Raw genomic sequence first — 20,540 nt, forward strand, 5'->3', positions numbered from 1 at the left:
ATTTGGAAAGAATAATTAAATTTAATTAGCAGCGTCTAAATATAATTACACATTAAATTATTATATTTTGGAATCAATTTCTTAGAACAAACAAAAATGTAAACGGCAAAATGTAAAAAAAAAATATGATTAGTGAAGAAATAATAAAAATATAATAATGAAGAATAATAAGAAAATATATGAAGCAAATCAGAGAATAATCGATGAATAAATCTTTAATAAGTTTGTTACGTCTAATTTTGCACATTTGACATTTGCGTTTATATAAACACACGTTTATATAAACACACAGGAAAGTAGTTTCCTTAAACTTTCTTCCTTTAACTTCTTTCGAAACGTTTTAAATTGCTCCGATCGAAAAAAACACCATAAATTCATGCGATACAGTTTACTTATTAATTCAGGCTCATTAATTTGCGTCTACTAATCTTATCGATCCTCATGTATGTGCATAATTACAATATAATACGGTGCATACGAAGTATCACTAGTAACACATACAGAAAAGAAATCCCTGTCGGTGAGCGATAAAAAATCTAATTTACCCACGTTTTAATAATACGTATTTTATGTCTGCACTGTAATTTTAGGAAAATACTGTAATGAGAGATGAGTAAAATACGGTGATGAGCATCGTATATTATAGCAGTTTTTTTTTATGATAAAACATTCATTATTAAAACGGTAAATGACTCATCCCGTTTCGTTTGACTTTTCGTCACATTCTACGAAGAACATCATTGATTCGCGATGCCACCACTCAATTACGGAGATGAATGAATAGGAAAATGTTTTCTTCTAAAAAGAGATTCCTTTCGACCACACCCCGGGTCCATTTTCGATCGCGACGAAAGACCGATCGATATCTTGGTACAAGCCCGGTGAAGACAACATATAATTTCGAGATATGCAATTTAATTTATTATATGTTACAGTCACGGAAAATTCATCCTACAATATTCCTATTATCGCCGCAGACATAGAAATTATTTACCTGTAAAGCGACAATCAAATTTAATTATTACGCTACTAGCAAAATGGAGCTCACGCCGAAACGTCGCGTTTCAATTATTGTGAATAAACATAAACGGTTCAATGCTGCGTATTTATATCAAAGCATGTGTTTATATCAAAGAATTCGATGGTAATTGTAACTCTGTGAGTATACGAAAGACACACTGTTACTTGAGATAAGTTATAAACTCGCGTTGAAATTATCAAACGAGAATCGTAACGCCGGGAAATAGTGATAACTATTTATAAAGCCGATTTATAAGACGAGTCCGTGATTCACGGGGTCGAAACTCTATTTCCAGATCACTATTATCCTCGGAGAAAACTCACTTATTAGTTTCGCCAATTATTTCGGGAGATATTTCGCAAGTGAAGAACCGATTGCTAAACGTTTCGCCGCTTCACGAAGGAAAGCAACGAAAGCACCACTTTCTGTACAGTGTGTCACGGTTCCCCGACGCTCTCACGCTAGTCTCGATGTCAATTCTTTTCCACTTCTGCAACCTAATATGCGAAAGCGAGGACAGAAGACGATGATGAGAGAAAGAAGAAAATGATGGTCGCTGTCGTTCACCGGTCAATTTTTTTGGAAAGTGAATTTGTTTCGAGCGAGTAACTTCCTTAAGAGTACACAGGAATCCGGGAGATGTTCGAAATGTCTTTGGAGAATGTTCGCTAAGTATTTACGATTTCGACCGGTTCGTTCTGCTCGCTTTTAATCCGCCATTGGACGCACATTGCTGTGAGGAAACTATGGTGTAACTCGCGACGAAGGGTGCACTGACCTGTCAGTTGACGCGTGTAGTTTCTAAGGCGCAGGTAGGCGCGGACACTGTCGAACAGCAGACGTTGTTCAAGAGCAGGAACGAGACGGTATACTGACTGACTGGTTAGTGCTTCTGCGACACGTAACACCAGGTAACAGCGTCAAACAGCGCCCGTCGTTCATCCCCCTCTACCCGCAGCCTCCCCTCTTAGGATGACAGGCCCCTCTCGCCAGGATCGGCGCAGAAAAGGCTGAAAAGGATTTGATGAAGTATCTGCAGTGTCTTTCAATGCCGTTAACACGCCTGGAAATTCGAATAATTAGTTCATAAACAAGTAGTTCATTGTAATAGTAGTAGCATCATACAAAAAAAGGAAAAAAAAAAGGAAATCTTTGGTTTTATTTATTATGTTTTATTTTCAACGTGTTCAAAGAACAGTAAATCTGTTCTTTGTGAATTATTGTACAGTTAATATATATTATATTTGGAGTTTGATGAAAGTAAGACATTTTTAATACAGCAGTGCAGCGACAAAAAAACAGAAAAATAAATAAGAGATGAAATAAATAAATAAACTTAAATTATAGTTGTACTCCGTAGAGTTAATTTAGAATTAACTTTTCAATTTTTATATACGCGACAAAAGAATATAATGTTCATACTATGTTAATATGTATTAGAGAAATAAAATTTCGGATTATATGTAAATCATATCTCATTTTTTTTACAGCACACGTGCACAACATATATAGCATCTGGGTCTTGCGAGTGCACATATCGTTCCTGGACTGGGACCCCACCGCTCACGAATGGGGACCAATCGACGCTTAGCTACCTCCCCAATAGCGTCAATTAATTGCGTTCCCCTTTTCTGCGTCTTTCTTTCTGATCGTCTCCTTGACCGTCATGCGGAGGGGTAACTGACTCACCCTCAGCGACGACCGGGAATTTACGTTCGACGCACAGCCGGCGCCGCGAATTTGGCATTGAACAACGGCGCAGTTTCTTTTCGACGACAATCTTTTTATATCCTCTTCTCCTTATTTTTGTCCTTCTCCCTCTCGTTCTCGAGCTGGACAACCGAGTTTGCGATGCCTATATTCTCATGTTAGGGGGTGAAAGGAGACGAAAATACTAGGGTTGACACACACGTCAGTGAGTCATCCGAGTCCTATGTAGGCACATCTGCGTGACACATGTTCGTTCGTAAAGTTCCGTTTTAGTTAAACTGAGAACTCGAAATAATCGGAAATAAAAAGATACAATTTTGCTCATTTTTTTAAATTTGGATAGATGTGCGATAATTTTTATTATAACTTGGAATAGTATTTATAGAGAAAATTATAAAAAACAATAAGGTAGTAATTAATTAAGAATTAATAGAGTCGTTTTTATGAATTAAATTCTAAAATTATAATTGATTGCAACGTTTTTTTTAAATTGTTCTATATACTAAATAAATATACTAATGCGCAATTCCGGAATATTCGATTCAGTATTTAAATATGTTCGAAACAAATAATTGGGAACAATATTGGGAATGATTTGGATATGAAATATTAATTTGCATCGACATGAACTTTTATTGACAGTTGAGACACCTCTTACCTCTAAATTTAATACACATCACATACTTTCTTATTGTAATGTAACCATTAGGAATATATACAAAAAGCCATTATAAGGAAACTCGTATCATATACGGCGATACAATGAAAAGATTTGTAGTCTCGAGGTATGAATAAAGAATACTTATCTAAATACGCGAATTGTATAGGTCAGATGATGTGTATCGCTAAACCTAATGATATCTATGTAATAAAAAAATGAAAGGCAAAAGCCATGGCTAACTATGATTTAAGTAATTAAATCAAAAATTACCTCAAATCAACAATAATGTTGGTTTTTTTTACAAAAAAATTCCGATTATATCTTTAAAATGTTCAAATTATATTGAAAGGAGAGCATCGATACAGGTTTAAAACCTCATTAAGATTAATGAATAGAAGATATGAAATAGTGATCTTTTTAATATGATTGAATATAAAAAATGATCGAGAAAAAAACAAAAAAAGAAGGAAAAGAAAGAACAAATAATAGTTTGCTGATTTTTTTATCTCTCTGCTTAGTCGGCTTTCTGTTTGCTGCTCTCCGGCGATTTGTCACCATTCATAGGCGAACGAGAGCGACTACGGCTCTTGCTATGTTTGCTTCCTGATCGGGAGCGGGATCTGTCACCTCTGGAACGCTCGCGGCTCGACCTATCCCTGAAAGGAGGAGGAACGTTTAAGGAGTTCAGCATTTGTGTCATCGTTCGAGAAATTTTATTTTCTTGCGCCAACTATGTATCGATTAAAGAAAAGGCCAGCGAGAGGACTCACTTTGAGGGAGACTTGGCTTTGGATTTGGACTGCGACCTGGACTTTGACCTCTCAGCCTTGGACCTAGAACGAGATCTGGATTTGGACTTTGACTTAGATTTCGACTTTGAGCGGTCTCTTGATCTGCAAAATTATAGTTCAAAATGAAAGGGATACGAAAGTAGAGAAAGTTGACAAAATACAAAGAAACTCGCTTTCTTTTTTTTCTGTCGTTTTCCAAGCGCGCGCGTACGGTGAATAAGTGAACGCGTATAAAGCGTGATTAAGCGTGAGAGCTCAAGGCACGTAGCCAGCCCAAAAACAATGCCAATATAATAAATGGGAATGAGAGTGTATACTGACTGTGACTAACTGCGCAAGAAAAAAAATAAAATAAGTGAAATAAATATACAGTTATGAATAGAGTAAACAGATTGATAAAACAAAAATACTTACTTGGATTTTGAGCGTGAACGACTACGCTCAGGGGATTTGGATTTAGACTTGGACTTGGACTTCGAATGTGCTCTTGACTTGGAACGGGTGCTACGACGGCTGTGGCTACGAGAACTGCGACGGCTTCTACATTACAGAAAACAGCAATAAGGATTAATATTCTAAAATGGTTTCGGATGTTATCGCAAATTATTTCATTATGCGATAAGTTTTGCAATCGTTTTTGCAAAAAATTAACTTTGATCAACTCATAAATAAAATAGAAATGAACTTAAAACAAAAATAAATTTATAAGTTTATAAACAATTAAGTTATGACAAATTACTTTAAACACTTATTATTACTTTACTTACACAAAAAAAAAATAATGGCAGAAACTTAATTAAAAAATAATAAATTTGGACAAAATAATAAATGGATTACTTTGTAGACTGTCGTATCAAGACTGTATCTAGATAAAGATAAATCGTAATAGAAAACATAACAGGTGACGTAATGTCGCCTCGACAGTACCTTGATCGGGATCGAGAACGACGATTATACCTTGAACGGGAGCGCGACCGACGACGTGATCGAGATCGGGATCGGGAACGCGATCGCGAACTAGAGGATCTTGAACGACGACCACGTCTCTTATCTTCGATGAGTCTAATCCTGCGGCCGTTCAATTCTGTGTCGTCTAACTTATCAATAGCATTCTTCAAGTCGGAGTATGTCGCGAATTCGACAACTCTGCAAAATCATAAATCGTTTGAATCGTAAGATCAATGTAACACGAGACAATGCAGAGAGATGCGCAGATATTTTTTATAAATAATCTTGCTGTAATGCTATAATTTCCTGTTTCTTTTAGTTATTAAAACAGAATGACTTAATTTTATTTATCATTTTCACAATTAACAAAGTTATTTACCCTTCGTTTCTACGTTGTTTATGAGCATCAGCATATGTCACTTCTCCAGCTTGTCTCATGTAATCCTTCAAATCCTGAACATCACAAGAACCAAAATTAATATGTTTCTCTAAGCTAATGTACATAAATATGCGAATAGATTTAAAATAGAATTAGTAGTTGGAGTTTACTATACTGTGTTCCTAGTCTGATGTATCGCGCAGGTTAAAATATATCCTGTGCACTCATACGTTATATGCTATTTCAATTTCTTTCCTTGACAGAGGTAACCTGGATCTACTCGACTAGAGAAAGAGATAAGCATGGTGTCTACATCTGCTCGCGTCTTCAGTGTTGAGAATAAAGTTATCAATTATGTGTTCGAATTTAGTATCTGCTTATCGACACAACCTTTCTTTTTGTGCAATTCAATCTTTTAAATAATTATGATTATGATAATTATGATTTAATTTATACATATAGACAACTCCACCCTGCATAATGAGACATTATTTATAAAACGCTTATATAAATCAATCAATATTCGTATCAATCAATTAATACGAACTTTTTGAGAGTAATTTTCATTTCTGCAGGATGGCTCACAATATAATTACAAAAGTAATAATTTTTTAATAAATGCGATACTTTTTAAATATCTGTAACATGTGTCATAAAAAATAGTATAACTGTAACTAATATATTCAATGTACTGTTTTAAATAATATATAATTCTTTAGAAAGAATTACATATATACAGCAAAAAATCGCTATAAAGCCGACAATTAAAAATTTAATATACATAAATATATTCAGTAAAAGTTAAGCAAAAATTTCGAAGGCTATGCGAATACATTCTGCATCGCAATAAAATAAAAAAAAATAAGTTTGGACATAAGGAACTAAGGATAAAAATTGTGTTAATTTTTCGCTAAAAATAAAACCATAATAAATTCATCGATAATTCTTCTTCCATAATATTTTCTTGGATTTTTTTCTCTTAATGTTGTAAGATTACTCTATATTGTAAACAGATGTCTTGCACATTATCCTTTCTTCTTTCTTTTTTGTTGTCTCTTCCGCACATCATCTAGTTCGATGCTTCGCAGATATTCCTCGTGAAGGATATTAGTGAGTGAAGGTAAATATTGTCTAGTGGTCCATTTGCGTTCATCGCTGGGAGATTTGCTTATATGTATATTTCTCTCTTTCACTCTCTATCTCTCTCTCTCTCTCTCTCTCTCTCTCTCTGTACGTGTGTGGGAACCAGGTACGGCTTTAGTGTTATGGAGATACTAGGTAGGTGTGGCTATGTGTCCGTTGTTTTACATGGCGAGTATGAGATAGCGCAGACATCTCCGTATCTGTGGGATACCACATGGCAGCGGCCTGTCTGAGATTTGTGTTGATGTTTCTCAAGGTCCAAGTGCAAATTCCATGTAAAAAAAAAAAAATAAAAAAATGCATGCCATTGCCAAAGATATATTCCAACGCTGGACAAATTTCCTCTGAAATATCATTTCTCACTTGCTACATTTAAAATATAATGTAATAATGCAAAATTATTTTGCATAAAGAAAAGTTGGTCTTTTGCTATTTAGAAAATTTTGAAACATATTCGCGATAGAAAGATAATTGTTGATAATTGTTATAAATAGAGAAAATAATTCGGATATTATCATACGTTGAGACACAAAATTGATTTAGCGAGTAACAAGTAGATTTCTAATTTCGAGCACGTAAACATATCACTAGTGATTCCCTATCTCCGATTTCGCATTTAGTTGCGCGTGCACAGCTCCGAACTTCATAAAACTTGAACAGTTCGATGTACGCTGAGCTATAGTGCACAGTAATATTAAATAAGGTGTATAGATAGGTATATATTATAATTATATATATATAAATATATATATAATATACATATGTGAACAAAACCACGTTCAAGAGTGTGTAGTTATAATAGATATATATGTGTATATCTAAGAGTACACTCGGTTAAGGTGACGCATTTACCTTGGGCCCAGGCACCACCTTGCTTACGGACAGAGAGAAAGGCCAGACACACGGCGCTCGGTCGGGTCGAACGGATCTGTACGGCGTAGTCGCGGATGGTTCGGGTTTCGGCCCGTGTATGCCCTCATGGGTGTGGCCGTTGCCTGACTTACTAGATGGCTAGGTTGCATGGCGTACCAGTAGCAATGACAGTCACAGTGAAGTGGTAGATGTGATGGTGGTTGTAATGATGGTCGATGGTGAAGGTACTGAATTATGACCATGTCGGTTTATAGTAATAGGAAGAGTGGTGATATATATTGGTGGAGGTTGTATACGTAAATAAATGTTTGTTTCCCAGACGGATAAAGTAGATAGCGGCGGTTGGATCTCTCTCTCTCTCTTTCTCTTTCTTTTTTTTCCCCAGTGATCACGATGAAGAGGATTGAAGTATGCACAATAGCCCTATCACTGGGATTTCACCGGGATTCACCACGTATTACTGCGCGCGAGTAGTAGTATGATGGTAGATAGGTGGTGGTAGGTGTACATCCCAGTGCCACGCGGCTCTCTCTGTCACCCGGGACACCTCAGAAACCAACCTGGTGCCACTTGACCTCAAGGCGGGCCCATCGCGTGCATCGTCATCTCTATCATCGCACATCAGTCTATTGGCCCTACCGGTCGCCCCTCCTCGGCGAAGAGGACATGGCTCTTCGGAAAGAACATCAATTTTATTTTGTTTTTTCTCAAACTGTTGGCCGAACGTAAATGAAATAATAAATTGAAAAAGTAACGTCGAACAATCAAGACTCGATCGAGAGAAATTTTTGGTAAATAACCAATCATCGGAAAAGTGCAACGACAGTTATAGAAAAAATATATATCTACTTTCATAGATTATGTATGTAATATACAAATATATACACAATGTAAATTGATCAAGTAAGACTTGGTTTACATGCAGTCTTCGTTTCGATTTATGAGTATAATTTTTTTATGGCTTTTTGGTTTTAAAAGCATCCACTTGCGTCCTGGTATTCCCACATATCGTTTGCATTTATCTGTATCGCTCGGTCTATCGTCTCCATTCGTTGCTTCGTTTCTTCCGCTTTAGAGCTCTTCGCATCCACGATGTCCGCCGAATATCTTTGTCCAATAGTATTTGGCTGCTTCATCACGGACCGTGTTGTTATTCCGAGTTCCTCGTGCAAACCTGTGCCCTTGTATCAAGTATGGTGATCCGCAATGCATTTCTTGCATCTCGCACGTGTCTGATATTTCTGTTGTCCATATGGATTTTTATTCTCTATCGCTTCTCTAATTTTTCTTTTTTTCATGAAAAATGTCTTTTGCACATGTATATAAAAATTTGATTTCAATTTTTGCCAGACTTACTTGATCAAAATCTTACATCTTTTTAAATTCCAAAATAGGGCTTTCTATTCTGAATAAATAAACGTAAAATGAGACGAAAGACAATTGAAGAACAAAAGAAATGCTATTTATCGACACGCGTGGAACTTTAGTAGAAACGAACTGTGAAAAAACTCGGAAAAACTTAGAGATCCGGAGAGATATATATAAATTTGAAAAACCCATATAAAGCAGTGCAATGTTTTTTCTGGAAACGCGAATAGTAATCAAACCAACGAAGGTAATTATCGGTAAAAATGTAAGGTAAAGAAAAAAGCGAGATATGTGTCACTTACCTGCCAGCTAACACGACTTGATAAATTCTCCACAGTCAAACGATATTCGGTGCGTGTCGGTGGGCCATATCTACAATGGGAAAAAGACCAGATATTATCTACATGTATGTCTTTAGAGCAAGCAGGTTTGTCTTGGACCTGACTTTACGTTAATGTAAATGCGAATGAAAATATGGTATAAAACGTAATAATGATAATAATTCAAGACATTTACAAAACAGTAAGTTTATGTAAGTTAAGGTGTAATCGTTAGAGCGTAACATTGGATGTATGTACCTGGGCAATGATTGCTTGTAGCTAGATGCAGTCCTCGTGTTTCTGTTCACACTATCTCTGCAAAAAGGGATGTCATGTGAACAGAAATAACGGATCGTCGGTTAAACCTTCAGCAAATAACTACAGATCTGCACTCATTGCTCAGGCACACAATCAATCACCTGTTCCAATCGAATCAAATCTATTCAAAATGCAGCAATAGCGTACCTGTCGTGCCGCATATCGTCTCGGCTGTAACAAACACAATACCACACATCTATTAGTCGCCAATTACATCGGATCATTTCGTTCAACTACCAGCAATAAACATAATGTTTGGGAGGGTAATCGCTAGGCGTTATATTGCTATCACTTTTTTAATCGCGGCAAAACTTTAACAATTCGACGTACTCTGGAGAGTAGTCAAATCCAAGACAACCAATTCTGAAGATGAAATTCGATTTCTAATTAAACATATTTTTGTATGCGCAAAGGTAAGAGAACTTTACAAACGCGCAATTTATCACTCGTCTTTACGCCCTCTTTATGCTAGAGCTTATCAATATCCAAGGTTACGTTCTTCCCTGTGCGGACGATGTGCGAAATCGATTTACGCGAATTACGCGGCATAAAAAACTCAAGACAATATAAGAAAAAAATAATAAAATATAATAAAAAAAACATGGAAGAGAGAAAAAAAGAAACAAAAAATCCATACAAGAGAAAAATATCCAAATGGGTAGTAAATTGATCAATCGCTTGGATTTCGCACATCCCGAGCCGGCTGCCTGCAGGGGAGGAGGGGATAATGATCGCTCTGATAAAATAAAAAAAAGGATAGCGTGTCTTACGCAGATCGCCTCGAGTCCCCATAACCACCACGGGAGTCACCATAGCGCCACTGGTCACTACCCCTAGGTGTCCCCCGGGCCCTCTCTACAGTAATTCTGTAACAAGACACATTGGATATGCTTACTTGTCTCTCCAGGAGCGTGAGCGTCCGTAGCCACGGTCGCCTCGCCTCCCTGAAACACCCCGTGCTATCTCCACCGCCACTCTGAAACACACCCAACAAAACCCCGCCTAAGTCCACGACTAATTCTTACTCTCTAAAGCTGCTTCAGTCCTGCCTTCCTTCCTTCCTTCCTTCTTTTTTTCCTTTCCATTCCTCAGTCTCCTTTCTCCGCGAAATCTGATCAAACATCATCCGTCCCTCTCTTTCTTTATCGTCCGGTTTCGTCTGAGGCGCTGTCCCCTCTCTCTTTCTCTTTCCCCCTATCTCTCTTTCTCTCTCTCTCTCTCTCTCTCTCTCTCTCACTCTCTCTCTCTCTCTTTCACGACCCATTATCGTTCCTTATATAGTCTAAACTGTTTTCTTTATACGATGCTACTTATCGAATTAATTTTCTTTTACCACATCCATCAGCTTTTTCATAATTATATCTGTGATCCTTACACGGAGAAAAATGATTCAATTAATTGTAATTCTGGTGAAAGCTAAATGATTCAGAATTTTAGTTAAATCTACTAGATTTATGATAAAATATTCTAGAATTCTAGTTAAAATAATATAACATTCAAAATTTTCTTAGTTAAATCTACTAAAATTAATCAGAAATCTGATAAACTTAACCAGAATTCTGGATCGTTCATTTTCCATTAAAATTTCAGTTAATTCAACCAAATATTTTTCTCCATTTGTATTATTACGATTTTTTTTTTTCAAGTTAAAATATGATGCGGTGCATTATACAGGATCACACGATGAATTTATGAAAAAGCATATGTGCCAAATTTTTCGGCAAAAAAGAAGCAATATAACATTTTTCCAGACGAAGATATATTATTGCCAAGACTTTTTTTACTCGGGGAATTGATGGAAGTAGTTCAAAATGGCGGTAAGTCATTTAAGACGCATTTTATCTCGCTAAATGTCCAATCGTTAATTTGGAGGACAGACGCCGTTTACTATAGATGCAAAATTAAAGGTATTAACGGAACACCCGTTAAATGCGAACAGATACAATTGTGCATTTGTCTTTAATTAAATAAAAGCAACAGCGAATAATATTACTGGTACAGGTTGAAATGCAATGCGATTAGAGCGTTAAGAATATTGCCACCGCATTCGACCACACTTTATCAGCTATTACAATGTTTATTATATGTTGAAAACTACTATTATTTATTACATATAAAAGCTACTAACATTATTGACACTTACATAAATTCCCAAAAGAAAGAAAGAATAAGCATATAGAAAAGAAAATTTTTCAGAGAAAGTTATTTTATGTGTTGTGCTGAATAGATTTCATTTTCTCATTCGAATGCTATTGCTTCTCACATCAATCTAATCTCAAGTGGTATATAACAAGATTAAATGATAACAAACTTAAGATAACAAGACATTTAATCGAGAAATATTGAGTTAAATTATGTAAGTAATAAATAATTCGCAGGTAAAACAATATTTATTATTTCTATGTATGAATATCTCTAGTGACTTAATATTTTTAGAAAAAGATCCTAAAAAATTAGTTTTCTCAAATAACTTAAGACTACGTTTACACGAACATCTTTAATCAGATTTAACAATATCCGTAGTTATGAAACTGGCCAATCGTAGCTAGTATTTCTCTGAAGAATGGAATGACTGATTAGCTAGCTTCTAATTACGAATGTTATTAAACTCGATATTAAAGTGTCCATGTAAACGTAGTCTTAGACACTAATCGTCAGTAAATTTGAGTCATTTAGAATCAAGTAATTAAAATATTTTATTATTTAGTAATTGATCAGAAAAGAATATTTATTATGTAAATCGAAAGATATTTATGATTCGATATAATAAAAAAATATCGCATCAACATCATTCTAAAAATAATTTACAAATTAGCTATATTGCAATTTAAAAAAAAATTATCAATTTTAACAAGAGATGATCATGTTAAATTATTATCATGTTAATTTATTTCTGTACATGAAATAACAAAGTGTATTCTTAGATTGCTATCGTCAACAGAGTAGATGTATTATTTAATATTTACTATTTAAATTATAAAAATTTGTAGAAAGGAACTACATATCTGTTGTGATATTAGTTAATTTCGCTAATCCCAAATTTAACTCACCCTTAGTGTGTTAGCATGAATTAAAATTTCTTAGTATTTAAACAGTGAACCCCCAGTACCAATAATATTATAATTATGATATAGTTCAAACATGTAATCACAATAACAATCCACATACTAAATGGATTGTTATAGAAACTATTCAGTCATGCAAACATGCTACCTATACCATTCCGCCTAATATCGCCTAGTACATGTATGTTTCATACACTAAATGAAATAGAATTGCATTACCTTTCGCCTAAAAGTTCTTTTCCGTTTAATTCGTACACAGCATCGTCAGCATCTCTATAGTCGTCGAATTCCTAAAAAAAAAAAAAAGAATTTTTTCGTTATTATTTAAAAATAATATGCATTTGTTTTTATTTTAATATCGGTTGGATATCATATATCACTGATGTATTTATATGCGATCTATGTATTAATTATAAAAGCTTTCAGAAATAATAATGCTAAGTTATAAATATCACTATATTATTCATTGTATTATTCACGAATTGTAAATAATGAAATGAATTGTACATAATGAACATAAAAATCAATCATCACAGATAATGTGATAGAATGCTTAGATATGCATAATGTTAATAGCTAAGACTTTAATTTATTCAATTGTCTAAAATTTTTATGTACAATTTTTTTAAATTTCTTCCTGCAAAAGTTTTAGAGTAAGATATATCATTTTTTTACTTAATAAATAAATCATACATTATCAAACAATATTATATATAAAACTATAGAGTGCATAATCTGGATTATTGCATGTGCTTACAAAATTTCAAATTATTGGTATGAGTAACTATCTGGTAGTACATAGCCCATTATAGATGTGGTTTAGTTTTCCTGATTACATAACTTACAAAGCTTTTGCAGAATAATCGGTGATAAGCAGCACACAGCTCCACTAAACTGCCACAGTACCAGTGTGCTCAGGGCTCAGGTCAGGTCAACTCAGGTTATCGAGTTATATATTTGTAATTTAACACTCTGCAGCTTACCCACTTTGGTCCAAATAATGATAAAAAAAAACGAATAACCATCTCTTTTGGAAATAAATTTTATTATCTCTTTATTCAAAAGCATTATTACATCAATGATTGCAATATCAAATTTTCATTTTTTCATAAAATAAGGGAAAGTGATCGAGAGATAAATCAGCAATCTTTAATACAAAATATTATATGTTACATGATTCAATAAATTTATAAAGAAAAATTTTCAAATAGTTAAAAGGTATTTTTATAAAACAATTACAAAGCTAAAAAATATCAAGATTTGTTAATTCCTAAAACATATCAGTTTCAAAGAGATATACATTTGTGTAGTAATTGCAGACAAATGAATGAATATTACAGGACCAAATTGAGCAATGTAAAGTGTTATACTCAAGATATTTACAGCTGGGTACAGATACTTACAACAAAGCCATAACCATTCTTGATGAGAACATCACGGAACCGACCGTAGCCTCTGAAAAATCTCTCAAGGTCTCTTTCCCTGGTGCCGTATGGAAGCCCACCGACATAGACTCTTGTCCCTACCATACTGTAAAAAAAACAATTGAACCACATTAGACTTACCACAAAGGCAAATCCATTCTTCATAGCGACCTCCTTGATTCTACCATATTTCCGGAAGAACTTCTCAAGGTCGCGCTCTCTCACCCGGTACGTTAAGCCACCAACGAATACTCGAGTGCTCATTCTTAAAGGAAAATATAAAAACACCTTACATAACAGGCTACCTGCAGAACCTGCCGTTTAATCACATGACAACATAAGATAAACGTTATTTTCCAAAATTCTAACCGAGAGACGGTTAAAAATAAACTTTAATTGTTTGTAAACAAAACATAACGGTGTTTCTATAATTGTTCTTTCAAGGAATACAGTAACTCAAATTAAATTTAATCTCGGATTTATCAACAATTTTCATTATTCCACTATATAGTATTTATATCGTATGCTACTGTTTCATCAACGCATATGTAAGAAAAATCATAAATTATTCTCAATATTTCTTTAATGCAACAAGGTGCTGACACGCTTCACGAGACAAACGTACGGAAATTTCCCGGAAGATGCGCATCGCATGGAACTCGCTGTTTCCGTGATTGAGAGGACGCATGAAATTTCTTTTCCGTTTGCGCAAGACTTGAAGGGGGGAAAAAAAATATGGAATTAGAACATTTTCGTTGCGTCACGCCGACGTGCACGCGTTATAAGACATTAAAAGTTTTAGAAATTTGCGCCGATCACGAAAACATCACGCTTATCCGGCTTCGGTACGATCGATATGAAAGGCGCCGTGTTAGTTTATTGCGCCGTGAATGATATTCCAGAGTCGTAATAATGGCCGCGGAAAAACGATCCGCATTTTAATGCGACGCGCATAAACAATGATCCGCGCGAAATGTTTTCCTCGAATCGACGCGGACTTTCCTTTCGAAATACGTCATCATCGCATTGAAGCGAATCGCGCGTCGTATTTCGCCGAGCGGGAACGAAAGCTGGTAAGAGAGCGTGCTCTATGCGAGGGTTACATCACGTTACACAGAGTAACGGACAATCGAACTCCGTTTTACAACGTTCACAGTTTTTCCCCCCCCGAGAAATCAGCTACGGAAATTATCGGACGAAATGGACATCTGATTATTTGTACTCACCTGAACGTTCAACTTGCGGTAAGTAACTTGCGATAAGTGAGCTCTCCTGTAATACGAAATCAACGAGATTGAGGATGATACTGAACGGAACTCCGCACGGCGAGGTAGCCTCGTAGCAACAACGGAAACAAAACGGGGTTCACTCGATGGCGCGCAGGGCGTAGCCTCGATGCCAGGCGTATCATATCGGCGGCGGTGCCTCTTCCCCTCTTCCCCCCTCACCAACGACGCAACTCACGCAACGGCCGAGAGAAAGAATTCATTCGGCCTTGGACAGAATACAGAGCTTTTTCGCTGAAACGATGCAGCGTGTACAGCGGAAATGTGTACAGGTATATTCCGTAAAGTAATTCGAAAAAGGATGATACAAGGTATCATCCATCGAACTCTTCCCCCACCCCTATACTCTGTGGGTCATTCGCTTTTACGCGGGATTCAGTTGCTCGGTCGATCGACGTAATTTGACTCGGATAAAATCCGAGGATCTTTACGGGCGCTTCGCGATACTGTTAAAATAACTTGACGACATTTATTGGCGAAATAGGTTACTTTTACAGTTGATGGGAGACACTTCCGGTGCGGGTTCGAGGCTAGGACGTACGCGACGCGCATAAACGGAAGTATACTACTCGCGTAGTAGCGCGATTCGAACTTGCGAATTCTTTGGGATCGTGATTACTCGGCCGAATACGAAGAAGCGTGATTACTTGGGGAGTTCCGTGGAACTCGGCGGAAAAACGGCGCTTTTCTCAAATTATTTTCAGATATTTTGCCGAAATTGCGAACCGCATTGAAATGGTGAATAAAGGCGATACGTGTTTTAATAGGCCTGTTCTTTTTGTCTGAACTTTTGTACCAGTTCATTTTTTTTCCTCTTCTTTCTTCCTGGAGAGAAAAGGAAGAAAGTTGAACTGGTGTAAAAGTTTAGCCAAAATGAACAGGCCTAATTATTAGTGGTCGAACTTCTCAAATTGTTTATTAATTTTTATAGAAAAATTCCTTAAATGCAATTTCTGTAATTTATTCGTTAGGCGTCCCATAAGTGGAAATTTACAACGGAACAGCGAGACCAATCACAATCGCAGAAAAGAAAGCAGAATAATGATTGCAGAGTTGTGATTGGTCGTGTTGTTCCATTCCGCTGTAAATTTCTGCTCTTGGGATACCAGCCTTACATCTTTGTAAGAATTTTAAAATTTCTACAGAAGTACATATATAGATCAACATAATTTTTTTTTTACAGACACTGTACATGTCGAGTTATATTATTATATTATATCAAAATTGATGCTTGATACAATGTTTGTCAATTTCTATCACGTGACTTATTTTAACGTTAAAAATGAGCGTCGAGCGTCAGCATGAAAAGACACCTTATCCGTGTTGCTTGAAATGCCAACAAAAACACTTAAAAAGAGATAAACATATTTGGGCATTGAAGACAGAGAAGGTGAAAATGCTGAGTGCAAAAAGTGCAAGCAACGCTAACAGATCTTTTATTACAAAAAAAGCGTGCGTTTAAAGACTGAAAAATAACGCGCGCGATAATTTTTGCATCGACGAGACGGGATATATCTTTGTATTCGATTATGATAAAGAAAACTTGGCAGAAGAAATTAACGCGTTGTCGATATATCGAAATTGTGTTGCTATCTCTTTTTCAAAAACTCGCCAACGTTTCCTTATCTTTACGATATAAATTTTCTAAAGTCGCGGGTTTTTGGAGCAACGTGAAAATCTTGGATCGCGCGTTTGCATGAGATAAACGTTCGTCGCGGCATATACTAGAAAACGGCTCGAGATTTGGACCGTAATTCGAAATTGTATGTATAACATGCACACAGGTGGATACCGAGAGAAGTATCGAGAAACGAGATCCGTCAGGAGCTGCGCGTACAGACGCTACCAGCGCCACCTACTGAAAACAAAAATGGTAGCGAGCAATATGCCCTATCCCTGCCCCGCTTTAATGGCACGCCAAATGTCTGCGTTCTCTAGGCTTCCTTCTACCATGTATTCCCCTCCGACCGATGTATCTGATCCCGCTGTGAATAGAGGAAATCGCATTCCGGTAGTAGACTTTGTTACGCGTGCGAAATAAGCGGGGCCGTCTTATAACCAAAACATAAGGTGAAAGCAAAAGCGTTGGCGAGATATTTAGCCGAATTATAACCGCACCAGCTCCCGATACGACGTATCACTCGCCTTATATAATGAAATTAGCCGCGCACGATCCCGCATGCCAGTTCCACGCCCGTAATATGCGTCATCCACTGCTAGAAACACGAGAATCCCCAAAGTACGATAACGGTAGCCCAGCTGAGAAGCATTCTCCGTAGTTTGCTGTTGGGAACATGCACGTTTTCCTTTTTCCGTCCCGGTAGATTATGTCGATATCCCACGTATCCTCGTGTAACACTCGTTTTCATTATTTTCATTACAGCCTGCAAGGCTTTTCAACGTTGCCTTATTGGGTTTTCACAATTTTTGGGAGGGAAAAACTTATATATACTGCTATAACTTGTATGTTTATTACTATATATATTCACTATCTTAGTAAAACGATTAAGTATCATTTTTTGATTTGCAAGATTTATTTTTGTATGTTATTGAAGACTTGTAGAGATTGGTAGTTTATAAGTATAAACAAAATTTTATTTTCTAAATTGCTAAGGTTCTTTTTTATTTATTGTGCATTGTTACAGATTGTCAAGTTTCTCATAGACGGGTAATGTCTGATAGAGCAAACGCGATGAAGCTAGAAGCTGAGATGGCTGCGCCTTTGCATCTGCAGAGACTGGAACGCAGCTTGAATGTACAGCCTTTCTTAAAGCAGATTGATAATCTTTTTCAAGAACAAGCTAGGTATTGATATATTTATTAACTGTTAAATATATTCTTGTTGTCTTTTTAGTTTGTAATACATTAATAGTACATAAATTAATACTATGGATACAGTAATTACGAATATTTGGTTTCTATTTTTCAGTGAAGATGACAAGTCTGTCTCATCGGAATCTTCTGATGGTTCAGATGCTTATCTTGATAATGTACCCACACGAAAAGAAGGTATATATCATTGATTTTAATTTTATTAAATCATTTAATTAATATTTTCATAACATAAATTATTTTTTTAGAAGCAAGAATCAATAAGTTAAGACTGTACAATATGTCTAGTGTAGGAGAAGAAAGACGTTGGTTGCAAGATATTCTTTTAAGTGATTCCTCTGATAGTTCTGCATCAGGTTCTGACACAGATAGCCAAATCACGGAAGAAGATTTTCAAGAGATGTTGAAGTTTCACATATTACGAAAAAAATATCAAGGTCGTTTTTATCAGAAACCAGAAGTAAGAACTATGTAATAGTTAAATTTTGTATGTTTAATAATGCAAATAATTCAGGATATTATAAAATATATTTATTATAAAAATTACATCCATAAGCTACATATACTTATTTTTCTTATTTTTTCAAAGAATGTTGCCGTTTGATATTTATGTATTCTAGGATTCCTCTAATAATTTATAATTTGATATTATAACAATTTCATAACGATATTATTTTTTTTACTATTGGTCTTTATGACCAATGTGCGATCTTCAATTACTTGTTTTTATTTATTTTTATTTGTATTTTATTTTTTATATTATTATGTTTTTGTTAGTATATAGCTATAACTTTGTTACAGGTTGAATTGTTTGCAATATTCTATATTTTAATTATAAATATACTATATTTTAATTTACAATATAAAATTAAGAATTTAGAACTGACTTGGTTTATTAGCCTATTTTTATTTCTTTTATTTATAAAGTATTATTATTTTCAGAATATACAATATCAATATTATAGTGCGGGTTTATTATCCAATTACGATAGATTTTTAGAACATCAAAAGTTAATTGTGGGAAATAAAAAGAAGAAAGAGAAAAAACCAGAAAAAAAAATTATGAAAATCAAGAAGGAAAAAATTAATCGTCACTGCACATCTGAGGAATATCGTGTATGTATTAAATTTTATGTTACATTTATATTGACATACGTTTTATATTTCTTTTTTATGAAATATTATATGATTTATTTTTAGAAAGGGGAATATCTGGAGGGAGAATGGGATAAATCAATTCCCAGAGAAGAAGAGTTAGATGAATCTGAATTGGAAGCTATCATGCGTCATCAACCTCGAGGTAGAGGTAGGAAAAAACATAATACTAAAAGTGTTGAAGTGATGACAATGAGAAGAAGAAAAATATGGGTGATGATGTCTAAAAAGGAATTAGGAAAAGTACAAAGGGCGAAAACCAATAATCATAAGGAAATGCTAATAAGTTGTAAGAAAGTAGCGCAGCATTGTATGAAATATTGGAGGCAAAAAGCCATGCAAGTAAGTATAAATTAATACTTAGGTTAATTCTTATTACTTAAAATTATTATAGTTATACATATTATATATATTTATCTCTTTCAGTCGCAGAGAAATATGAAGGATACTATCTGGAGAGCAAAACGTTTGACAAGAGAAATGCAGACTTACTGGAAACGTTATGACCGAGTCGAACGGGAAACTAGAAGAAGATTAGAGAAAGAAGCTGAAGAACAACGTAAAATGGATGTAGAACTTATTGAAGTAAGAGAATATTAGAATATATAAAAGGATACATTTTCTACTTTTATTTTTTCGAATGTTTTTACATTGCTCTTATTTTAGGCAAAACGTCAGCAAAGAAAATTAAATTTTCTTATTACCCAGACAGAATTATATGCTCATTTTATGTCGCGAAAAATAGATAAAGCGTCAACAGAGGAACAATTAAGAATCTTGAATCAATTAGATGAAGAAAAGAATCCTAGACTTATTGGCATCGATGATTATGATAGGTATTTGAGTTAAATATATAATTTTTTTACATAAATCTTGAAGATAATTATTTTAATGGCTGTTGAATGTGATTAAAAAATCAACCTTAATCATTTAGGATTTTACATTTACAATAAAAGCATATATTTATTAAATGTGTAGTGAAATCATGAAACAAAAAGCAAAGAAAAATGCTACTGAAGCATTTAACAATGAAAAGGCCAGAACCAAACAATTTGATACTGCTGCTGCATCTCAAGAATTACGTCTCAGTGATACGCCTGAGAATTTGGAGCATCCACAACCTTCAATTTTTAAGGGAAATCTGAAAGGTTATCAATTAAAAGGAATGAATTGGTTGGCAAATTTGTATGACCAGGTTTGTGACTCATGCACACACACACACACACACACACACACACACACACAC

General features: G+C 35.1%; 3 protein-coding genes across 6 annotated transcripts in view; 1 reads left to right on the forward strand and 2 right to left on the reverse strand.

Moving 5' to 3' along the window:
- Window positions 1–1,958, reverse strand: part of LOC108687813 — a 13,942-nt gene extending 11,984 nt beyond the window's left edge. Inside the window, exon 1 of one of the 3 annotated variants that reach the window (XM_018193790.1) lies at window positions 1,800–1,949. The gene's annotated coding sequence lies outside the window, so the exon portion shown is untranslated. Of the gene's footprint in view, window positions 1–1,799 lie in introns of all 3 variants that reach the window. The other 2 variants (XM_018193792.1, XM_018193791.1) reach the window with 2 other exon arrangements.
- Window positions 1,959–3,340: 1,382 nt separating this feature from the next.
- On the reverse strand, window positions 3,341–15,526 carry LOC108687788 (serine/arginine-rich splicing factor 5-like). Its single transcript, XM_018193738.1, is given in 14 exon segments — window positions 3,341–4,048; window positions 4,163–4,285; window positions 4,598–4,723; window positions 5,190–5,329; window positions 5,511–5,584; window positions 9,197–9,266; window positions 9,473–9,529; window positions 9,680–9,703; window positions 10,303–10,398; window positions 12,817–12,887; window positions 14,001–14,078; window positions 14,080–14,127; window positions 14,163–14,286; window positions 15,248–15,526. Coding segments are annotated over 13 exon segments (1,128 nt in total). The 5' UTR covers window position 14,286; window positions 15,248–15,526; the 3' UTR covers window positions 3,341–3,950.
- Window positions 15,527–17,231: 1,705 nt separating this feature from the next.
- The window catches only part of LOC108687808 (putative DNA helicase Ino80), a 19,071-nt gene continuing 15,762 nt past the window's right edge, over window positions 17,232–20,540 (forward strand). For both annotated transcript variants that reach the window (XR_001931758.1, XM_018193784.1), the window contains exons 1-9: window positions 17,232–17,377; window positions 17,953–18,112; window positions 18,237–18,316; window positions 18,388–18,599; window positions 19,082–19,255; window positions 19,340–19,636; window positions 19,721–19,879; window positions 19,961–20,130; window positions 20,273–20,489. Coding sequence is in view for 1 of the 2 variants with exons in the window: in XM_018193784.1 (XP_018049273.1) it covers window positions 17,979–18,112; window positions 18,237–18,316; window positions 18,388–18,599; window positions 19,082–19,255; window positions 19,340–19,636; window positions 19,721–19,879; window positions 19,961–20,130; window positions 20,273–20,489 (1,443 nt within the window). In the remaining variant the exon portion in view is untranslated. The remainder of the gene's footprint in view (window positions 17,378–17,952; window positions 18,113–18,236; window positions 18,317–18,387; window positions 18,600–19,081; window positions 19,256–19,339; window positions 19,637–19,720; window positions 19,880–19,960; window positions 20,131–20,272; window positions 20,490–20,540) is intronic.

This window comes from Atta colombica, unplaced genomic scaffold, assembly GCF_001594045.1.
Source record: "Atta colombica isolate Treedump-2 unplaced genomic scaffold, Acol1.0 scaffold216, whole genome shotgun sequence".
Taxonomy (NCBI): domain Eukaryota; kingdom Metazoa; phylum Arthropoda; class Insecta; order Hymenoptera; family Formicidae; genus Atta; species Atta colombica.